At 44.7% G+C, this 20,582-nt stretch overlaps 1 protein-coding gene across 3 annotated transcripts in view; it reads right to left on the bottom strand.

Moving 5' to 3' along the window:
* The window catches only part of robo1 (roundabout, axon guidance receptor, homolog 1 (Drosophila)), a 400,382-nt gene that overhangs the window by 67,241 nt on the left and 312,559 nt on the right, over positions 1-20,582 (bottom strand). For 2 of the 3 annotated variants that reach the window (XM_041876909.2, XM_045214636.1), the window contains 4 exons: positions 18,841-18,961; positions 13,685-13,823; positions 13,360-13,487; positions 543-551 (listed from right to left, as the gene is read on the bottom strand). In XM_041876909.2, the coding sequence (XP_041732843.2) occupies positions 543-551; positions 13,360-13,487; positions 13,685-13,823; positions 18,841-18,961 (397 nt within the window). The remainder of the gene's footprint in view (positions 1-542; positions 552-13,359; positions 13,488-13,684; positions 13,824-18,840; positions 18,962-20,582) is intronic. The other variant, XM_045214635.1, reaches the window with a different exon arrangement.

The following is a 20,582-nucleotide window of genomic DNA, read 5'->3' as shown; positions in this document are numbered from 1 at the left end:
TGTGTCACCGCCCAATGTCACACACACAGTTCTGCAGTGACACCGGGCCTCGCTGTGCTAACAGGCCTGTGTGGAGGGACACAGCCTGAATGCGGAGGGCCAGCGGCTGGGCAAATTACACCTTAATTTCTGAGGACAGCAGGTACGTACGCCTGGATAATATTACTACGCCCCAGACATCTTAACGCTGATACGGGCCATGTAATAGATACACAAAAGCAATCTGCACCCTGTCACTCCACATACAGACACAATTTGTCCACAGGTAAAATTGGATATTTGGTAATGCATAAAGCAACACAACAAGGTGGGGAAAATAATATAATTAAATTATTTGGTTTTACCTTGGATTACTTAGACCATAGAGCAGATTTTTACCCATTAATGTCCTTTAGTCACTGTTGCCATTGACAAGTGAAACATGAGTGCTGATTGGTGGGTGGAGGATGATGGAAGGAGGATGGAGGGGGTGGTGCTGTGACAGCTTCCTGTCTCTGTCATGGCGTCAGGGTGAATAGGTGACAGGTGACATTTCAACTTACCAGAAACGACTGAAAGGAAACAGAAAGACGACAGATCAACACAAAAGGCAAGAGATGAATAAGTAAATCATAAACACCATGAAATACAATAACATGAAATACAATAACATGAAATACAAAAACATGAAACAAAGACGAGAGATAAGGAAGGCAACAATATGATGTTTCATGGATCAAAATAATCATGTCATTGTCACTGAATTAATATGAGACATGGCATGTCAGGCCAGTCCAGTGGGAAATTAAGCACATTGGTGACTCATTACATATGTAAAAATAATGCAGACAACCAATGAATAGCAACAACAATAAACACATAGTACATCCATACGCTTTTCAACAGTACTCTCTGCATGACGTTGTTAGAAGAGTCTGTTTTTACCCTTGTTTCCTCAAGAGCACATACTAAAAAGGAAACATGAAAAACTAAACAAATACATAATTTTAAGAAAAACAAAACAGATGTTGAAAAGTGTTTATTCTCCAACCAGGTTAAAGGAAGATGAAGGTGAGCCTCTCCTCTCCACTCTTGACTAACAAGGTTTTAGAGTCTCCTGAGGACCAGCAACATCACACAGCCCCTATCCAACCTCTAACTGTATAGCCTTGCATATGGAACACCATGCCATAAAAACACAATGTGAATGTTAACTGTCACACTCTGGCCATAAATCTTCCCCAGCCAATCAGCCACCTGATCTGTCTGCCTCAACGGCTCCCACAGATATAAACGCTGTCACTCAGAGTAATGATCCTCCCCTCCCCCCACCTATCACAGGCTTTAAAATGCAGATAAGGCTTACTTCAAAAGGTTCCATAGGAAGAGGGTATCTGTGTGTCGGACCAAGGAGGAATCTCTGTATCTCACACACAGGAGCACAAGCACCCGCATGCGCACAAAACGTGCAGACACACACTCACATACACACACCCACACAAGACCGCATTCAGCACACACCCATAAAGATACACACCCTCAAACAGCACCCTCACTCCCTACACTCACCTCCATTCATGTGTGTCTAAGCCTTTAATGAGGTAACCCTACCTCTGCCATGCTGCTGTGATCACAGTGGTGGACCTGGAACCTGGGGGGAGGGGTCAGCTCTAAGCCTGTCTGGGTCACAACTGTGTGGGGGCTAGGATGCCACGCAACGCTGGGGCTGGTGTATGTCTGTGTGTGTCAGGCTCTATCTGTGTTGTGATCAGAGGGAGTTGGAGGGGAAGGGACTACAGAGCAGTGTAGCCCCCTGCCCACTGGGGGGTCTACTGTGTGCCAGGGACCACTGTAGAGTTATTAACAGGGATTGGAGCAGGGCTGCTGCTGTTCATAAGGCTCATATTAGCGCTGGGAGAGAAATGCATGCTAAGGCTTTGGTCTGATTAATAGGAGCTCCCACTGGGAGGACTGTGTTTGCTTGGGTGTGTGTGTGTGTGTGTGTGTGTGTGTGTGTGTGTGTGTGTGTTAGCGTGTGTGTAGGTCTGTAAACACTCATTCACTGGCCGCTTAGGCCTGCCCTGATACTCCACAACGAGCCCATAAGCAGCCTGTATGTACATTGGCATGCTGTAACCATCACAAGGCTGTATGTACATTGGCATGCTGTAACCATCACAAGGCTGTATATACATTGGCATGCTGTAACCATCACAAGGCTGTATGTACATTGGCATGCTGTAACCTTCACAAGGCTGTATGTACATTGGCATGCTGTAACCTTCACAAGGCTGTATGTACATTGGCATGCTGTAACCATCACAAGGCTGTATGTGATTATTATGGAAAACAAAAAGGAATCAATCATGATTAAGATTGATATGATGTTGATATTTATAGGAGACAAAATAGTCCTAACTGTGTGTGGCCTGGTGGAGAGAGCCAATGAGAGTCCTGACTGTGTGTGGCCTGGTGGAGAAAGCCAATGAGAGTCCTGACTGTGTGTGGCCTGGTGGAGAGAGCCAATGAGAGTCCTGACTGTGTGTGGCCTGGTGGAGAGAGCCAATGAGAGTCCTGACTGTGTGTGGCCTCTAACAGCTTGTTCTGGGTCTACTGTATATAATCTTCATGCTTACTTTATTAATATGAGAACAGCTGAAGAGGAGAAGGCTCTGCCATGCACATTGGAGAGGACATGAAGTAAGTTCCCCTTTCTAACTCTCTCTGGTTGTTTAGGCAGCGCTTCTCTCATTCCAGTCCCTTTCCATGGGTTGTTAGTAAAACCACTCTAAGGGCTTCCACTCCATTCCAGTCCCTTTCCATGGGTTGTTAGTAAAACCACTCTAAGGGCTTCCACTCCATTCCACTCCCTTTCCATGGGTTGTTAGTAAAACCACTCTAAGGGCTTCCACTCCATTCCAGTCCCTTTCAATGGGTTGTTAGTAAAGCCACTCTAGGGGCTTCCACTCCATTCAAGTCCCTTTCCATGGGTTGTTAGTAAAGCCACTCTAAGGGCTTCCACTCCATTCCACTCCCTTTCCATGGGTTGTTAGTAAAGCCACTCTAGGGGCTTCCACTCCATTCCAGTCCCTTTCCATGGGTTGTTAGTAAAGCCACTCTAGGGGTTTCCACTCCATGCCTGTCCACAAATAAATCACAACTAATGGCAAAATGACCAGCAAAGAGAAACCCATTGGTTCCCTGCATTGTCTTACCAGTGAATATCCCTGATGGGTCTGGTTTCCTTAACAAAACACAAACACAAACACCACCACAGAACTATAATGTCTATATCTGATATCTCAGTACAAATACTCTACTGAATGACTAAAGCTACACATTCTCATCTGGTGTAGATTAATTATTTTACAATGAAACAGTAAATCTAACCAAGCCCATGGCGTGGCCATTTATGTGTTTCTTACGTCAATAAATTGAATATTTGACTTGACATGTTTATAAGTCCAGAGGAGGTGTTACGGACAGGCAAACACGTGTGTAAAACAATCATTCACTGATTAAGTTAGTAATGAGAGCAGAGCAGAGAGAAAGAAAAATACCCCCGGGCGCCACGGCACAATGCTGACATTGTTCACTGAGGATCTGGCCATGAGAGGTGTGAAGAAAAATACCTCTGTCTGTCCATTCTGGAATGAATGGGCCAAACAAACCTGCATATAACTCTTTTAAGATTTCACTTTAGAGTCATGATAAATGAGTATAACACTTTTGATTCAAGCTAAAACTATTAAAATGAATATACTGTTCACATAACATACTGTAATCACAAAAATATGTATTCATGTTTTCCGCTACAGCTCGCAATACTGTGATGCTGTGAACTTTCCTTCCCGATCCGAGCCCTGTTTAAATGGCCCTTCAGTACCTTCATCATGGAGTTACTGGCAGAGCATTGAATTATCAGAATATTGACATTAATTCCACATAGGAGTAGAAAATCTGATTTACCCCAGTGTAATACACCATTTGAGCCAACCATTCACTACCACTGAACCCTTGTGTGGTGTTCATGTTTCTGTTATTCACCCAATGTTTGTGGGTCTGATGGACCCACAACATTATTGGGTTTTTAAAACAATACAGCTATAACAATTTACGTAAAAATACTTAATACTTAGATGTTGACTTATATCAATTACAAGCAATATAGACAGCATACATGGTCAATATTTGACATTTACCTCTACTAGATCAAATGTATCAATAAAAGCACTATTCTTATTTTTTTATAAAATGTAAGACAAAAATCAATTATAATCAAGGGATGGGTGGAATAAATCATGTTCATCTCGAACAAATAAAATTATGAAACAAGGTTTTCATCACTATTGATGTTTATTGCTTTGAACTGAACACATTGGAAGGACAAATGTTACATACAGTATTTTATGGAAATTATAAATTAGCCCCATTGAACACACATTTTTATTTATTTAACCTTTATTTAACTAGGCAAGTCAGTTAAGAACAAATTCTTATTTACAATGACAGCCTACACAGGCCAAACCCGGACGACGCTGGGCCAATTGTGCGCCGCCCTATGGGACATCCAATCACGGCCGGTTGTGATACAGCCTGGAATCAAACCAGGGGATCTGTAGTGATGCCTCAAGCACTGAGATGCAGTGCCTTAGACCGCTGCGCCACTCGGGAGAAATTAAGGCTGGTCTACACACTACATGAGGGACAGAGTTTTACTGTGTGTGTGTTGCAAATGTATTTCTTGCACTTGGGTCCACACACATCACAGCGCTTCTTCTTGTTGCTACCGGCTGCAATCTTGAATTATGAAAACACTTAGTTCAGGAATTTCACTAACATCTCACTCACTCACATATGTGATCGACTGTCTTGATTCGGTCTTCTGTAGCACAATTTGAAATGGTGTGTTTTCATTGGATAAAAGCAGAGACACAGAACTACAAAATGGTATATCATACACTGCATTTGAGGAACAATGGGAAAGTAATTCTGCTTTGAAAGGTGATAACTTGTAACCTCACTTTTGAGAAAATGGCCTTTGAATGTTTTCGTACCTACTGGAGAGTGCTCTGAAATCGGAGTAGATAGCCAGAGTGAATTTACAGCTACATCTATCAACAGTTGTCACAGTGACATTCTATTGAAATGGTTACTTGCATAGTGGAGTCTTTTGTTAAGATATGTAGCTAGCTAGCTAGGTAAACAATGAACCATAATCCCAACTCATGACATTACTACCTTGCATGAATCTGCATGTAGCTAACCAACCAGGTTCAATGTTAGCTTGCTAACATTAGGCTATAACTAGCAAAGCAAATGGCTCTGAGATACGAATAATAAGATCATACACGTAACGTTAGCTAGAGAGCCAGCCAGCTAACGTTAGCTAGCTAGCTAACAGTACACATTAACTTGAAATGAAAACGACTTTCTGTCAGAATTAGAAACGTGTAATATCTGAAAATGTAGCTAGCTAGACTATCTTACCTGTGCTCTGAAATCTGAGTAGATAGTCAGAGAGAATTTACCAGCTACGTCTATCAACAGTTGTCGCAGTGACATTCTATTGAAATGGTTACTTGCATAGTGGAGTCTTTTGTTAAGATATGTAGCTAGCTAGCTAGGTAAACAATGAACCATAATCCCAACTCATGACATTACTACCTTGCATGAATCTGCATGTAGCTAACCAACCAGGTTCAATGTTAGCTTGCTAACATTAGGCTATAACTAGCAAAGGAAATGGCTCTGAGATACGAATAATAAGATCATACATGTAACGTTAGCTAGTGAGCCAGCCAGCTAACGTTAGCTAGCTAGCTAAACAATGAACCATAATCCCAACTCATGACGTTACTACCCTGCATGAATCTGCAGGTAGCTAACCAACCAGGTTCAATGTTAGCTAGCTAACATTAGGCTATAACTAGCAAAGCAAATGGCTCTGAGATATGAGTAATAAGATCATACACATAACGTTAGCTAGCGAGCCAGCCAGCTAGCTAGCTAACAGTACACTTTAACTTTCTGTCAAAATTAGAAACGTGTAATATCTGAAAATGTAGCTAGCTAGACTATCTTACCCGTATACATCATGGATGGATGCGTCTCCCTTTCACAGATGCCATGGTTGCTCTTAGTTTGAAGATGTAATCTGGAGACAGGTGTTTTCTCCATCTCCTTTGCTATCATACTCTAATTCCACTGATTTCAAAACTCGGTCCTCCAGAAAGTGGGGAGCAACACTTATGCAGAACTACTACGCAATAAAAAACATTTTAAAAGCCGCGTTAGACAGGATTACCTACACATACTGACCAGCTCAAAAAGACAGAAGCGTGCTATATGGCAGACCAATCCAAACTCATCTCTCGGCATGTCCAGCCCACTCATTATCTCAGCCAATCATTGCTAGCGGGAAGGTTGCTGTCTTTTTCTGTGGCTAAACCAACTAGGCTCGTAATTTAACAATTGTATTCATATTTACAGATGGCATACAAGTTTGTTATTAAGGCACATGAAAGTTGCATGTTCCAGAAGATATTTCTGCAAAAAACAAATGTTGATAAAAAAAATAAAGTTTATGTTTAAATGGCTCTCCTGTGAAGTAGTGACCCGCGACATACGCCTAGTTTCCTGAAACGAGTCACATATATACACTGCTCAAAAAAATTAAGGGAACACTTAAACAACACAATGTAACTCCAAGTCAATCACACTTCTGTGAAATCAAACTGTCCACTTAGGAAGCAACACTGATTGACAATAAATGTCACATGCTGTTGTGCAAATGGATAGACAACAGGTGGAAATTATAGGCAATTAGCAAGACACCCCCAATAAAGGACTGGTTTTGCAGGTGGTGACCACAGACCACTTCTCAGTTCCTATGCTTCCTGGCTGATGTTTTGGTCACTTTTGAATGCTGGCGGTGCTTTCACTCTAGTGGTAGCATGAGACGGAGTCTACAACCCACACAAGTGGCTCAGGTAGTGCAGCTCATCCAGGATGGCACATCAATGTGAGCTGTGGCAAGAAGGTTTGCTGTGTCTGTCAGCGTAGTGTCCAGAGCATGGAGGCGCTACCAGGAGACAGGCCAGTACATCAGGAGATGTGGAGGAGGCCGTAGGAGGGCAACAACCCAGCAGCAGGACTGCTACCTCCACCTTTGTGCAAGGAGGAGCAGGAGGAGCACTGCCAGAGCCCTGCAAAATGACCTCCAGCAGGCCACAAATGTGCATGTGTCTGCTCAAACAGTCAGAAACAGACTCCATGAGGGTGGTATGAGGGCCCGACGTCCACAGGTGGGGGTTGTGCTTACAGCCCAACACCGTGCAGGACGTTTGGTATTTGCCAGAGAACTCAAGATTGGCAAATTCGCCACTGGCGCCCTGTGCTCTTCACAGATGAAAGCAGGTTCACACTGAGCACGTGACAGACGTGACAGAGTCTGGAGACGCCGTGGAGAACGTTCTGCTGCCTGCAACATCCTCCAGCATGACCGGTTTGGCGGTGGGTCAGTCATGGTGTGGGGTGGCATTTCTTTGGGGGGCCGCACAGCCCTCCATGTGCTCGCCAGAGGTAGCCTGACTGCCATTAGGTACCGAGATGAGATCCTCAGACCCCTTGTGAGACCATATGCTGGTGCGGTTGGCCCTGGGTTCCTCCTAATGCAATACAATGCTAGACCTTATGTGGCTGGAGTGTGTCAGCAGTTCCTGCAAGAGGAAGGCATTGATGCTATGGACTGGCTTGCCCGTTCCCCAGACCTGAATCCAATTGAGTACATCTGGGACATCATGTCTCGCTCCATCCACCAACGCCACGTTGCACCACAGACTGTCTAGGAGTTGGCGGATGCTTTAGTCCAGGTCTGGGAGGAGATCCCTCAGGGGACCATCCGCTACCTCATCAGGAGCATGCCCAGGCGTTGTAGGGAGGTCATACAGGCACATGGAGGCCACACACACTACTGAGCCTCATTTTGACTTGTTTTAAGGACATTACATCAAAGTTGGATCAGCCTGTAGTGTGGTTTTCCACTTTAATTTTGAGGGTGACTCCAAATCCAAACCTCCATGGGTTGATAAATTTGATTTCCATTGATAATTTTTGTGTGATTTTGTTGTCAGCACATTCAACTATGTAAAGAAAAAAGTATTTGATAAGATTATTTCATTAATTCAGATCTAGGATGTGTTATTTTAGTGTTCCCTTTATTTTTTTGAGCAGTGTAGTTCCAGCAGGCCAAGGTAGGAGAGTCAGACACACGCACATGCAACAACATCACTCACACTTCCGGTATTGGAGTTGTTGGTTCTGTGGGTCAGGCATATGGGGCACCAGCATCCTCCTCCTGAATCCTCCTCACGTCCTTGGGATATGTTGCCTCCTCTGGATTTGAGGTCTTACCAATGCCTTGCCCAGCTCCTCGAGAAAGAGCCATCTCCTCTGGAGCTTCCCTCTGTTCCAATCTGGGTTCAACGCCATCCAGATGACAAACGTGTTGTACGCCGTGATGTCCAAGATGTTGAAGAATATCACAAGTGGCCAGCGTATGGTTCTTCTTTTGCAGCTGGAACCAGCCACCAGCTTGTCTAAATTGTCCACCTCTCCTTTTGTGGCATTGTAATCCATTATGATTTCTGGTTTTTGATGTTCCTGGCCACAGATTCTCTCATCCCTATGCAGCGTACTCACATTTTTGTCTTTCTTTGGCACGTAGGACACTAGGGACGTGTCGGCCGTGAACACAAACTTAGAGGAATTGATAGGCCTGTTCCGTGTGTTCAACAGCTGAGGTGTGAGCTCTGGCTTGTTTTTTCGTATTGTTCCTACCATCGTCAGCTTCCTCTTGAGGAGCTCCTGTCCCAGCTTGTGTGAAGTAAAAAAGTTATAGCATGTGATGTTGTGGCCACGGAGTCCCTGTGTCACGTCCATGACAACCCGCATCCCTTGGTTCTTCTCAGGGGCTCCTCCATCTGGCTTCCCCGTGTACACTTGCAAGTTCCCCGCATATGATGAAGCAGCATCACAGGCAGCCCAGATCTTGATTGCATATTTTGCGGGTTTAGACGGTATGTACTGCCTGAAGGGGCAGCGGCCCCTTAATGGCATAAGCTGCTCATCAACAGTAATGTTGGGCTCAGGGTTGTAAAACAGGGGAAGGCGGTCCACCCACTTGTCCCACACTGACCTGATTGCAGTTAGCTTGTCTCTCTGCCGCCGAGCTGGTCTGGTGTCTCGGTTATCGAAACGGATAATCCTGGAAATAATGTGGACGTTTTCCAGAGACATTTATGCACAGAAAAGTTACCTGCCAGTTTTTGCATCCCACAGGGATTCTGTGGATTCCCCATTGGATCTGAAAACACCAGCAAGGATAAGAACCCCAAAGTATGCATGTAAATGAGTTTGGTCCATCTCCTTCCATCTCTCTCCAAAAACACACCTACCCTCCAAATTAGTGCAGTCCAGAATTATTTTCTGGATGGTGTCTGGGATGAATAGTTCAAAAGAAGACTTTATGTCCTGCACACGAGTAACCGCCATCTGCGTCGGCCCTGGTTGCATCCTTAGCACATTGGCAGCCATGCGGGGTGGCTCATTCCTTGGACAAGAAGACCATTCAAATGTCACCATTTTTTGACATCCATATTCTCCTCCTGCAGGCTGCTGATGAGGTGGTTGTTGATGGGCTGGTGCTGGGGCTGGCTGAGGGTCAATCTCATCCTCTTCTTCTAACTCACTGTCAGACTCCGAATTGACAGAGACATGATCCTCATATTCGGAAAATTCTTCATCTTCCAAAGTGGAAGAAACTCCTTCCACACTAGCTTCTCTCTCTGCCAAAATTATTTCTAAGGCCCTACTGAGCAGAGATTATTTTTGCCATACTGATTGATTGCGGTAAGGAGCCACAGATGCAAAGCTATTTATTTGTTGTGTCCCTCCACCAATTTGCACCTGGCTTGGGTAGAGTGTGGGAAAATACTGCATTTTTTACAATGTATCAAAATAATGTATCAAAATAATGTATTGTAATATCATTGTGCAGGTTCCCGCAAGACATTGTGTAGTTTCACACACTACAAAGGGTAAAGAGTGTAGGAAAAGCGGGAGACAGGCAGACAGGCAGGGAGGCAGACAGACAGGCAGGGAGGCTGACAGACAGGCAGGGAGGCTGACAGACAGGCAGGGAGGCAGACAGACAGGCAGGGAGGCAGACAGACAGGTTCTTGGTGCTATATTCAGGCAGCAGGCCCAGGGAGGAGGAGGACAGAGTGAAGGCACACAGCAAACCTTTTTGTTCCAGTGGACCCAAACACCACATATGTAATATATATGTGTAGGGGGGTGCACAGTGTACACCCAATGAAAATGTGTTATTTACATGTTCTTCACAGAAAACGAGCCAAGGCCAATGAGTCTCAGGTTGAAAAAATAATTAATTGTATCATTTTTATTTTAGGAAACATTGAAAATGGGTCCCACAGACCTGAACACCACACAAGGGATAAACCAGCGGAAACTGTCTAAGAAATCTTACGCAACACATCAGCAACCTTCCTAGCCTGACTGTTGTTGTAAAAAAAAACATGTTACTTGTGCCTTAATCTATCCCTTTCGGTTCCTTCCCTCTTTCCTGTCATCCCCAGTGATCTGACAGGACACACATATTTTTGTAAATCGAGAACACAGATCAGTCATTTCATGTGCTAGCTCTACTGACAAGAATAAGGCTGGAAGCAAATATGACATGACGAAATCTGCCACTGCTCTGCTTCTCTCTTCTTTTTTCTCTCTCTCTGCCTCTCTCTCCCTCTCCTCTCCCCCTCTCTCCCTTCTCTCTCTCTCTCCCCCTCTCTCCTCTCTCTCCCTCTCTCTCCCTCTCCTATCCCCCTCTCTCCCTCTCTCTCCCTCTCCTATCCCCCTCTCTCCCTCTCTCTCCCCCTCTCTCCCTCTCTCTGCCTCTCTCTCCCTCTCCTATTCCCCTCTCTCCCTCTCTCTCCCTCTCTCTCCCCCTCTCTCCCTTCTCTCTCTCCCTCTCCTATCCCCCTCTCTCCCTCTCTCTCCCTCCCCCTCTCTCCCCTCTCTCCCTCTCCTATCTCCCTCTCTCCCTTTTTCTCTCTATTGTATCCTCCTCCTCTTCATTCTACATCTCATTTGCTATCTACCCCTGTTTTGCCCTATTCAGACCTACAATTACCCAGCTTTACTTTCCTTAAGGTTGCCTGTGTCCTGCAATTAGGAGCATGTCATTTCCTGGCATGGACTGTGGCCTGCTTGTCTTTAATTAGCCATCCTCCCTCCTTCCCTCCCTCAGTGTCCAGGCCCTCCCTGGCCTCTCTGCCGTCCGAGCTGGCCTCACCATGTCCCTGGCCAGGCTGACTGGAGATCAGAGATCAGGGCCGGAGGCTCTGTGACTCACTCTCCACACTAAATTAAGCTTGGTATGGAGAGCTAAGGCTTTGTGTTTTTTTTAATAACTACGGCCTAGAGTTTTTCCTGATGGTATTACATGGTAAGAAAAAACTGGCTGTATGGATGGCTTCATCGAGAGGTCAGAAAGGGCTTGGTAAAATGAGGACAGTATCTTCAACCATTAACTTTAACTCTATTGGCATAAACAAACTACAGTCACTGATGTCATTACGTTTTACAAATTTTAGCAGATGCGCTTATCCAGAGCGACTTACAGGAGCAATGAAGGTGAAGTGCCTTGCTCAAGGGCACATCAACAGATTTTCACCTAGTCAGCTCGGGGCTTCAAACCAGCGACCTTTCGGTTACTGACCAACACCCTTAACCCCTAGGCTAACTGCTGCCCTTCAATTAACTGACATTGGGTCAAGGTTCTAGCTAGAGGAGGTAAACGCCTCCTTTTGTTATTACGTGGCACAAAGAATTTGATGGTGGCCTTACCTCATCCTGCATGCTTCCTCTAATACAGGGTCTTACCTCATCCTGCATGCTTCCTCTAATACAGGGTCTTACCTCATCCTGCATGCTTCCTCTAATACAGGGTCTTACCTCATCCTACAGGGTCTTACCTCATCCTGCATGCTTCCTCTAATACAGGGTCTTACCTCATCCTGCATGCTTCCTCTAATACAGGGTCTTACCTCATCCTGCATGCTTTCTCTAATACAGGATCTTACCTAATCCTGCATGCTTCCTCTAATACAGGCATAGCATGTGAGATGAGATGCTGCTTATGAGGTCATAAAGAACAGAAGGGTCAAATTCAAATGTCCCGTCTCTTCATAGCTCTCGAAGACTGCTGGGAATGCAATTTTACACATCTGATCTCACCACACAAACCTCTACCCCCCCACCCCTCTCCACTACCCTATATACCTCTCCCAGCCTCAATTCCTATCTCGTTCTGCTCCAGCGGTGAGTCACTTCAGCCCCTCAATATACACCTCCCCACCCTCCTGACTCCATCCCCCCATCCCCTGTGCACTGAACCACCTTCTATCCCCCTCCCCCCTCTCCTCCTCCTCCCCCCTGCTCCCCAATATTACCATTACCATGTTGTTAAATGACCCCAATGTTCCCCCTGCGTGGCTCCCAGGAGGGTTTAGGGTTGGGGGGATCCAGGCCCCCTTGTTCTACTGAATGACTCCTTTCTGAGTGTTCACAGTCTGTGACCAGCTGCTTTCTATTCGCACTGTGTTAATAGGATGTCCAATGGAGAGAGACACACAGAGGCTTCCCACAGGCCTACCACTGATACAGCATATCTTAAACATGACCGGAGAGCTGCCTCTAAAGGAATGTTGCTCCTATGGTCGCCACAAATGGAATTGATTATCATTGAGCTCCCATGTGTAAAGAGTAAGAGCATCTATGGATTTTCAGACCGCCTTTATTAGAAATCAATCAGCTAATTGAGAGAGAATGGGTGAAAGTAATAACCTTTCTGACTCGAGAATTGGGTGTTATAATTGCAGTGCGGTTGAGCTAAATTACATCTAAGGTGTTAAAACTCACCGTAACCCACACAACTAGAGAGACAATCAATATACCTTTCAGCAATAGAGACTCAACAACAGGGCTATGTACCGTAACAACGTACAGGACTGTTCAAGATATCTGGTGCGTTGGCCTCTCCTTGGTAAACATGTACAGCAGCGTTTTCCAAACTCGGTCCTCAGGACCCCAAGGCCTCCACGTTTTGGTTTTTGCCCTAGCACTACACAGCTGATTCAAATAAACAACTAATCATCAAGCTTTGATAATTTCAATCAGCTGTGTAGTGTTAGGACAAAAAAACAAAACGTGCACCCTTTGGCGTCCAGAGGACCGAGTTTGGGAAATGCTGATGTAAAGTATTTTAGTAGAGTAAGTAACAGAGTTGTGTGGTCCTACCGTGGACGGTGAGGGTGGCTGACGCCTCCGCCCTGCCCACCATGTTCTCTGCCACGCAGGTGTAAGAACCCACGTCTGCAGAGGTCAGACGACGGATCTTCAAGGTGTGGTCCTCACGGATCTCATATCTGGAATACACACATGGAATTGGTCAAACACACACACACACACACACACACACATATTCATACCTTACTGTAAATACACACATGCTGATCATCAGACAGACAAAGGGGAGCGAGGGATCAAATAGAGAGCGAGAGAGAGAAAGAAAGGGATTGTGTTGTAATAAAGGGGCCAGAAGATGAGTCATACAGTACAGTACCTTCCCTTGGGCAGGTCTCCGTCCTCTTTCCTCCAGCGGACGGTGGGAACTGGGTCACCCCGGGCCTCACATCTGAACTCCACACTCTGGTCCACCAGCACCACCTGGCTGCCGGGACGCTTCACAAAGCTGGGTCGCTCTGCAGAGAGAGATGACATAGCACAGGACTATTCACTACTAGGTCTACAGTATGTCAGTACACTGTATCTGCAGTTATACAGGATAGTATAGCATAGTATTATATAATATACTATACAGTGCCCTCTTGAATTATTGGTACCCTAGGTAAATATTAACTAAAAAGGATGTGAAAAAATGTCATTGTTGTTTATCAGCTTGACATTACACTCAAAATATAATATGAATCTAACCTTTCATCGAGTTAAAATTGTTCAAATAAAAAAATAATTGTCATCAAGAAATAATGATTTGATTCAAACACATGCATGCCACTGGCACCCCTAGAAATTCTCATGAACAAAATCTAATTGATGTATATTCTGATTTTTGGGAACTCTTAAGTGGTCCATCCATGACCTCCTGTTTCACTGGGGTATAAATATGAGGTGACACACAGGCTAAACTTCCTTAGTCATCCATCAACATGAGACAACACACAAACGAAATGAGACAAAAGGTTGTTGACCTTCACAAATCAGGCAACGGCTATAAAAAAGATAGCTACATGCCTGAAAATACACATCTCCACCATTAGGGCAATAATTAAGACATTTTAAACAACTGGAGCTGTGACGAATCTGCATGGAAGAGGACCCAAGTGTCTTTTGCCCCCACGCACAGTGAGAAGGATGGTTCAAGTGGCAAAAAAATGGCCACGGATCACAGATGGAGATTTGGGGTCACCAAGTCTCCAAAACTACAATTAGATGCCACCTCCATGCCAACAAGTTATTTGTCAGGGTTGCCAGAAGAAAGCCTCTGCTGTCACCAAACCACAAATGTAAGCACCTGGAGTTTGCTAAATGTCATTGGAATTTTGATTGGAACCAGGTTCTATGGTCTGATGACACTAAAATAGAGCTTTTTGGCAACAAACACCAGAGGTGGGTTTGGCGTAAAAAGAGCCATGGTCTTGCAGAAAATAACCTAATTCTCCACTGTGAAGTATGGCGGTGGATTTGTGAAGTATGGCGGTGGATCTGTGAAGTATGCCGGTGGATCTGTGAAGAATGGTGGTGGATCTGTGAAGTATGGCGGTGGATCTGTGAAGTATGGCGGTGGATCTGTGAAGTATGGCGGTGGATCTGTGAAGTATGGCGGTGGATCTGTGAAGTATGTCGGTGGATCTGTGAAGTATGGTGGTGGATCTGTGATGTTGTGGTGCTGTTATTCAGGAGGGCACTGTAGTATAGTAAAGCATAGTATATCATAGTATAGTATAGCATAGTATAGTATACACTGAGTATACCAAATATTAAGAACATCTTCTTAATGTTGGGTTGCACCCCTACCCCCCCTACCCACTTTTGCCCTCAGAACAGGCTCAATTCGTCGGGGGCATGGACTCTACAAGGTGTCGAAAGCATCCCACAGGGATGCCGGCCCATGCTGACTCCAATGCTTCCCACAGTTGTCTCAAGTTGGCTAGATGTCCTTTGGGTGGTGGACCATTCTTGACACACACAGGAAACTGTTGAGTGTGAAAAACCCAGCAGCGTTGCAGTTTTTGACACAAACCGGTGTGCCTGGCACCTACTACCATACCCCGTTCAAAGGCCCTTACATTGTTTGTCTTGCCCATTCACCCTCTGAATGGCACACATACACAATCCATGTCTCAGTTGTCTCAAGGCTTAAAAATCCTTCTTTAACCTCTTAAGGATCGGAACCTTTTTTTCAATTTTCGCCTAAAATGACATACCCAAATCTAACTGCCTGTAGCTCAGGACCTGAAGTAAGGATATGCATATTCGTGATACTATTTGAAAGGAAACACTTTGAAGTTTGTGGAAATGTGAAATTAATGTAGGAGAATATAACACATTAGATCTGGTAAAACATAATACAAACAAAAAAATACTCGTTTTCAATTATTATTATTTTTTTATCATCTTTGAAATGCAAGAGAAAGGCCAAAATATAATATTGCAGTTTAGGCGCAATTTCAATTTTGTGTGTGTGCAAAGTTTCAGATTGATCTAGTGAAGCATTGCAATACTGGACTATTTTGTATCAAGTCTGCCGAAATGTGCCGAATTGGTTCATTGATACATTTTCAAGTACGTAACTGTAGAGAACATAAAAAAATGATTTGGCAATACAAAATGTAAGTTTACACAGTCCCAGGAATGTCATACATGATGGATCATTAGCTTATACACTAACTTTCACACATCTAGATGGCCGGGCGGGGTGGTTGTGGAGCCAGAGACAGCAAGGGTTCAAACTGTAGAACCCAGTTCCTACATTTGAATATAAAAATTGATTTTATCAAACAAAATTCTGCTAAATTTTATCTCTGGGACCCTCAGGATGACAAATCAGAGCAAGTAAATTATTTACCTTCAGAGGTGAATGTATCAAACCAGTTGCCGTGATACGTTTTTTGTTGTTGTGCACTCTCCTCAAACAATAGGATGGTGTTTTTTCACTGTAATAGCTAATGTAAATTGGACAGTGCAGTCAGATTAACGTGAATTTAAGCTTTCTGCCCATATAAGACATGTCTATGTCCTGGAAAGTTTGCTGTTACTTAAAACAGTCATGCTAATCACATTACTGCACATTAGCTCAACAGTCCCGTACACGGGACTCCGATCCTGTAGAGGTTAACCTGTCTTGTCCCCTTCATCTACACTGATTGAAGTGGATTTAACAAGTGACATTAATAAGAAATCATAGCTTTCACCTTGATTCACCTGCATAGCATAGCATAGTATGTCATGGAAAGAGCAGGTATTCTTAATGTATTGTATACTCAGTGTAGAAAAGTATAGCATAGTATAGAATAGCATAGCATATTATAGCATATTATAGCATATCATAGTATAGCATAGTATAGCAATGTATAGCATAGCATAGTATAGTATGGAATAGTATAGTATAGTATAGTATAGTATAGTATAGCATAGCATAGCATAGTATAGCATTGCATTGCATTGCATTGCATTGCATATCATATCATATCATATCATATCATATTATAGCATAGCATATTATAGCATAGTATAGCATAGCATAGTATAGCATAGCATAGCATGCATAGTATAGCATAGCATAGTATAATATAGCATAGTATGTGACTATACTGTATCTTTAGCACTGTATGGGGATTGAACCATCCTGCCGATCAGTCTGTAGCAGCAGTCTCAGTGCTAACATTAGCAGAGTGTTTTAGTCATCACATCTACCCTCATTGCTCTTTATCCTGATGATCTGAGAGGTCCTGTAAAAGCCTGCTGTTGCACTCCATCCCACTAGCCTTCCAGCAGCGATTGAAATAAAAATACATTTTGGAAAAAGCTTGTCAAATGAAAACAGATAGCCATCTAACCACCCCTGGCCTCTCAGGTCCAGCTCAGCTCCCTCTCCGGCCCCTATCCCTTCAGCAGAAACAAAACACACAACAACACGCAGAGCATCTCCATAGGGAACACTTAGCAGATTTCCTAATACCTTTAATCTCCCTCTCCTCCAACATTTGTTTTTTAATATTTCCCAAGGCTCAACAATTGCAACTCGATAGTTTGACCTCCCTTCTATCTACTCTCTCCCCTTCCTTCTCTCTACTCTCTCCCCTCCCTCCTCCCTCCTCTATCTTCTCTCCCCTCCCTCCTCCCTCCTCCCTCCTCTATCTTCTCTCCCCTTCCTCCTCTCTACTCTCTCCCTTCCCTTCTCTTTGCTCTCTCCCCTCCCTTCTCTCTGCTCTCTCCCCTCCCTTCTCTCCTCTCTCTCCCCTCCCTCCTCTCTACTCTCTAGTCTCTGCCGTCTCTTCTCTCTGCTCTCTCCCCTCCCTCCTCTCTGCACTCTCTCCCCTCTCTTCTCTCTACTCTCTCTCCTCCCTCCTCTCTGCTCTCTCCCCTCCCTCCTCTCTGCACTCTCTCCCCTCTCTTCTCTCTACTCTCTCTCCTCCCTCCTCTCTGCTCTCTCTCCTCCCTCCTCTCTACTCTCTCTCCTCCCTCATCTCTGCTCTCTCTCCTCCCTCCTCTCTGCTCTCTCTCCTCCCTCCTCTCTACTCTCTCTCCTCCCTCCTCTCTGCTCTCTCTCCTCCCTCCTCTCTGCTCTCTCTCCTCCCTCCTCTCTGCTCTCTCTCCTCCCTCCTCTCTACTCTCTCTCCTCCCTCCTCTCTGCTCTCTCCCCTCCCTCCTCTCTGCTTTCTCCCCTCCCTCCACATATTCCCTCACATCCCCTTCAGACTTGGCTTGAAAAAGTGTTCAGTAAGTCCTGGGGCTGTCATGAGTTTTTCTGTTGTGATGTTTACTCAAACAGGCAAAGCCATAGCTATGGGCTGAGCCCTTTGAAGCCATCTCAGTATAATTTCCATATATAATGATGTATCTTATGTTGGAAAGAAAAATACGTGGGCCCTGTTGGAGGGGATGATAAGAGTTCTAGGGGGACAGGAAGTAGAGGAAGTGGAGAGGACAGTCAGAAGTTCAGCAGACTGAGGTCAATACTGACACTATAAAGTGAGGCACCGGAGAGCTGTGGGGTCAAAGGCCAGTCATGGTGGAATGGGGCACAGCTGGCCAGAGGAGAGGTGCTAAGGTGGGTCAGTAGGGGAAGGGGGGTGGGGGGGGGGTGTCCAGCGGGGGATAAAAGGGGGGTCAGTAGAGGGGTGTGGGGGTGCCTGGGGGAGTTCATGGTTATCTGTTAGAGTGAAGGCCATGTCACACTCCTCTTGAAGGGGTCAATGACACCGTTTAGTCTCCTTGGAGACACACACAAACAGAAACATCTGGACACTCTTCACCGCTGTACACAAACAAACAGTGAGACAGAGAGAGAGAGAGAGAGAGAGAGAGAGAGAGAGAGAGAGAGAGAGAGAGAGAGAGAGAGAGAGAGAGAGAGAGAGAGAGAGAGTGAGAGAGAGTGTGAGAGAGAGAGAGAGCGAGAGAGAGAGAGAGAGAGAGAGAGTGAGAGTGTGAGAGAGAGAGAGAGCGTGTGCGTGAGTGTGTGTGAGGACGGTTACTTACCGAGCACAGTGAGCTCAGCGATCTCGCTCTCCCTCTCTCCCACCATGTTGGTCCCGACACACACATACTTCCCAGCGTCGCTTTTTCTGGCATTGGTTATCATCAGCTTTCCTCCCCGGATCTGAGGAACGAGAGAAAAGAGAGAGATGAGAGGTTAGCCCTTGAGAGGACAGAGGAGACACACTGTAATCAACTAGAGACAGAGGGCCCTGGGGTGTCATAGAGGGAACACAAAACAGCACTCCTAACATTGCAAAACATTTTCTCAGTATAAAAGCATTGCATTTCCTCACACATGGAGTTATGAATCTTTACACAACTATGACCAAAGGCATTCAGAGTTCAGTAAAACTCCATCTGTCATGTTTTGATGGGAGTACAAACTGACCAATGAATCTTAGTGAGCCATGTATGTCCTGTGGTCCATGTGATAGAAAACCAAAAGACTGTACTACTGTACTAACTGCCGTCAGTGGTGTAAAGTACTTAAGTAAAAATACTTGAACGTACTACTTAAGTATTTTTTTAGTGTACCTGTACTTTAATTTACTATTTATATTTTTGACAAGTTTTACTTTTACATTCCTAAATAAAAATAATGTACTTTTTACTCCATACATTTTCCCTGACATCCAAAAGTACTCATTACATTTTGAATGCTTAGCAGGACAGGAAAATGGTCCAATTCACACACTTATCAAGAGAACATCCCCGGTCATGTTCCCTCTGATCTGGCGGACTCACTAAATACAAATGCTTCGTTTGTAAATGATGCCTGAATGTTGGAGTGTGCCCTTGGCTATCCATAAATAAATAAAAAACAAGAAAATGGTGCCATCTGGTTTGATTAATATAAGAAATTGAAAATGATTAATACTTTTACTTTTACTTTTGATACTTAAGTATATTTTAGCAATTACATTTACTTTTGATACTTAAGTATATTTGAAACCAAATACTTTTAGACTTTTACTAAAGTAGTATTTTACTGGGTGACTTTCACTTTTACTTGAGTCATTTTCTATTACATTATCTTTACTTTTACTCAAGTATGACAATTGGCTAGTTTTTTTTTCACCACTGACTGCATTACCTATCCAGCCATTCTATGCTATTCTAATTCCACCTGTGGTTTTTATGGCTTCATCAGATAGTATGTTTCTGCTCAGGGCTAGCCTGGCCAAAAATCACTTCCCCAAACCTACAAACCACACTTCCCTGAGGGCACACCTGGGGCAGGGCAGATTGGAAGCATTACTCCAGCCACAAATGACTTCCAGCACAGCAATCTCCCCTACCGTACTGAGGAGAGGGTCCCAGAGAAGAAGAACATTTAGCTTTTACTTGAGTTCTTATGCACACAACATAACGCACGCACGCATACACACGCATGCACGCACACACACTCTAAAAGTTGTGTTTTGTGTCCAGGACCAGGTGAGTGTGATGGCTGTTATTTCCCAGGGCTTTGATTACAGGCCAGGGGAGGTGCTTTGTTCTCAGGTACTGGGTGAGGCTGCCCGGCCCCTCTCAGGTCCTCATCAGGCCCCCAGCCCCTCTCTGAGCTGACAGCCATGCCAGTCAGTGTAGCAGCACACAATAGCAGGGGGCACCACTGATCTGCCTGCTGCAAGCGTGCTTAAGGGTTTAAGGGTTACAAACCTCAGCCCACAAGCCGACAGACCCCGGACCCCCACCCCCAGGCCTGTAACAGATCCCTTTATTAAAGACCCACTGAGGTG

The sequence above is a fragment of the Coregonus clupeaformis genome, chromosome 5 (genome assembly GCF_020615455.1).
Source record: "Coregonus clupeaformis isolate EN_2021a chromosome 5, ASM2061545v1, whole genome shotgun sequence".
NCBI lineage: Eukaryota > Metazoa > Chordata > Actinopteri > Salmoniformes > Salmonidae > Coregonus > Coregonus clupeaformis.
Note: the sequence above shows the minus strand (reverse complement) of the source record. Positions and strands in the feature narration are given on the sequence as shown.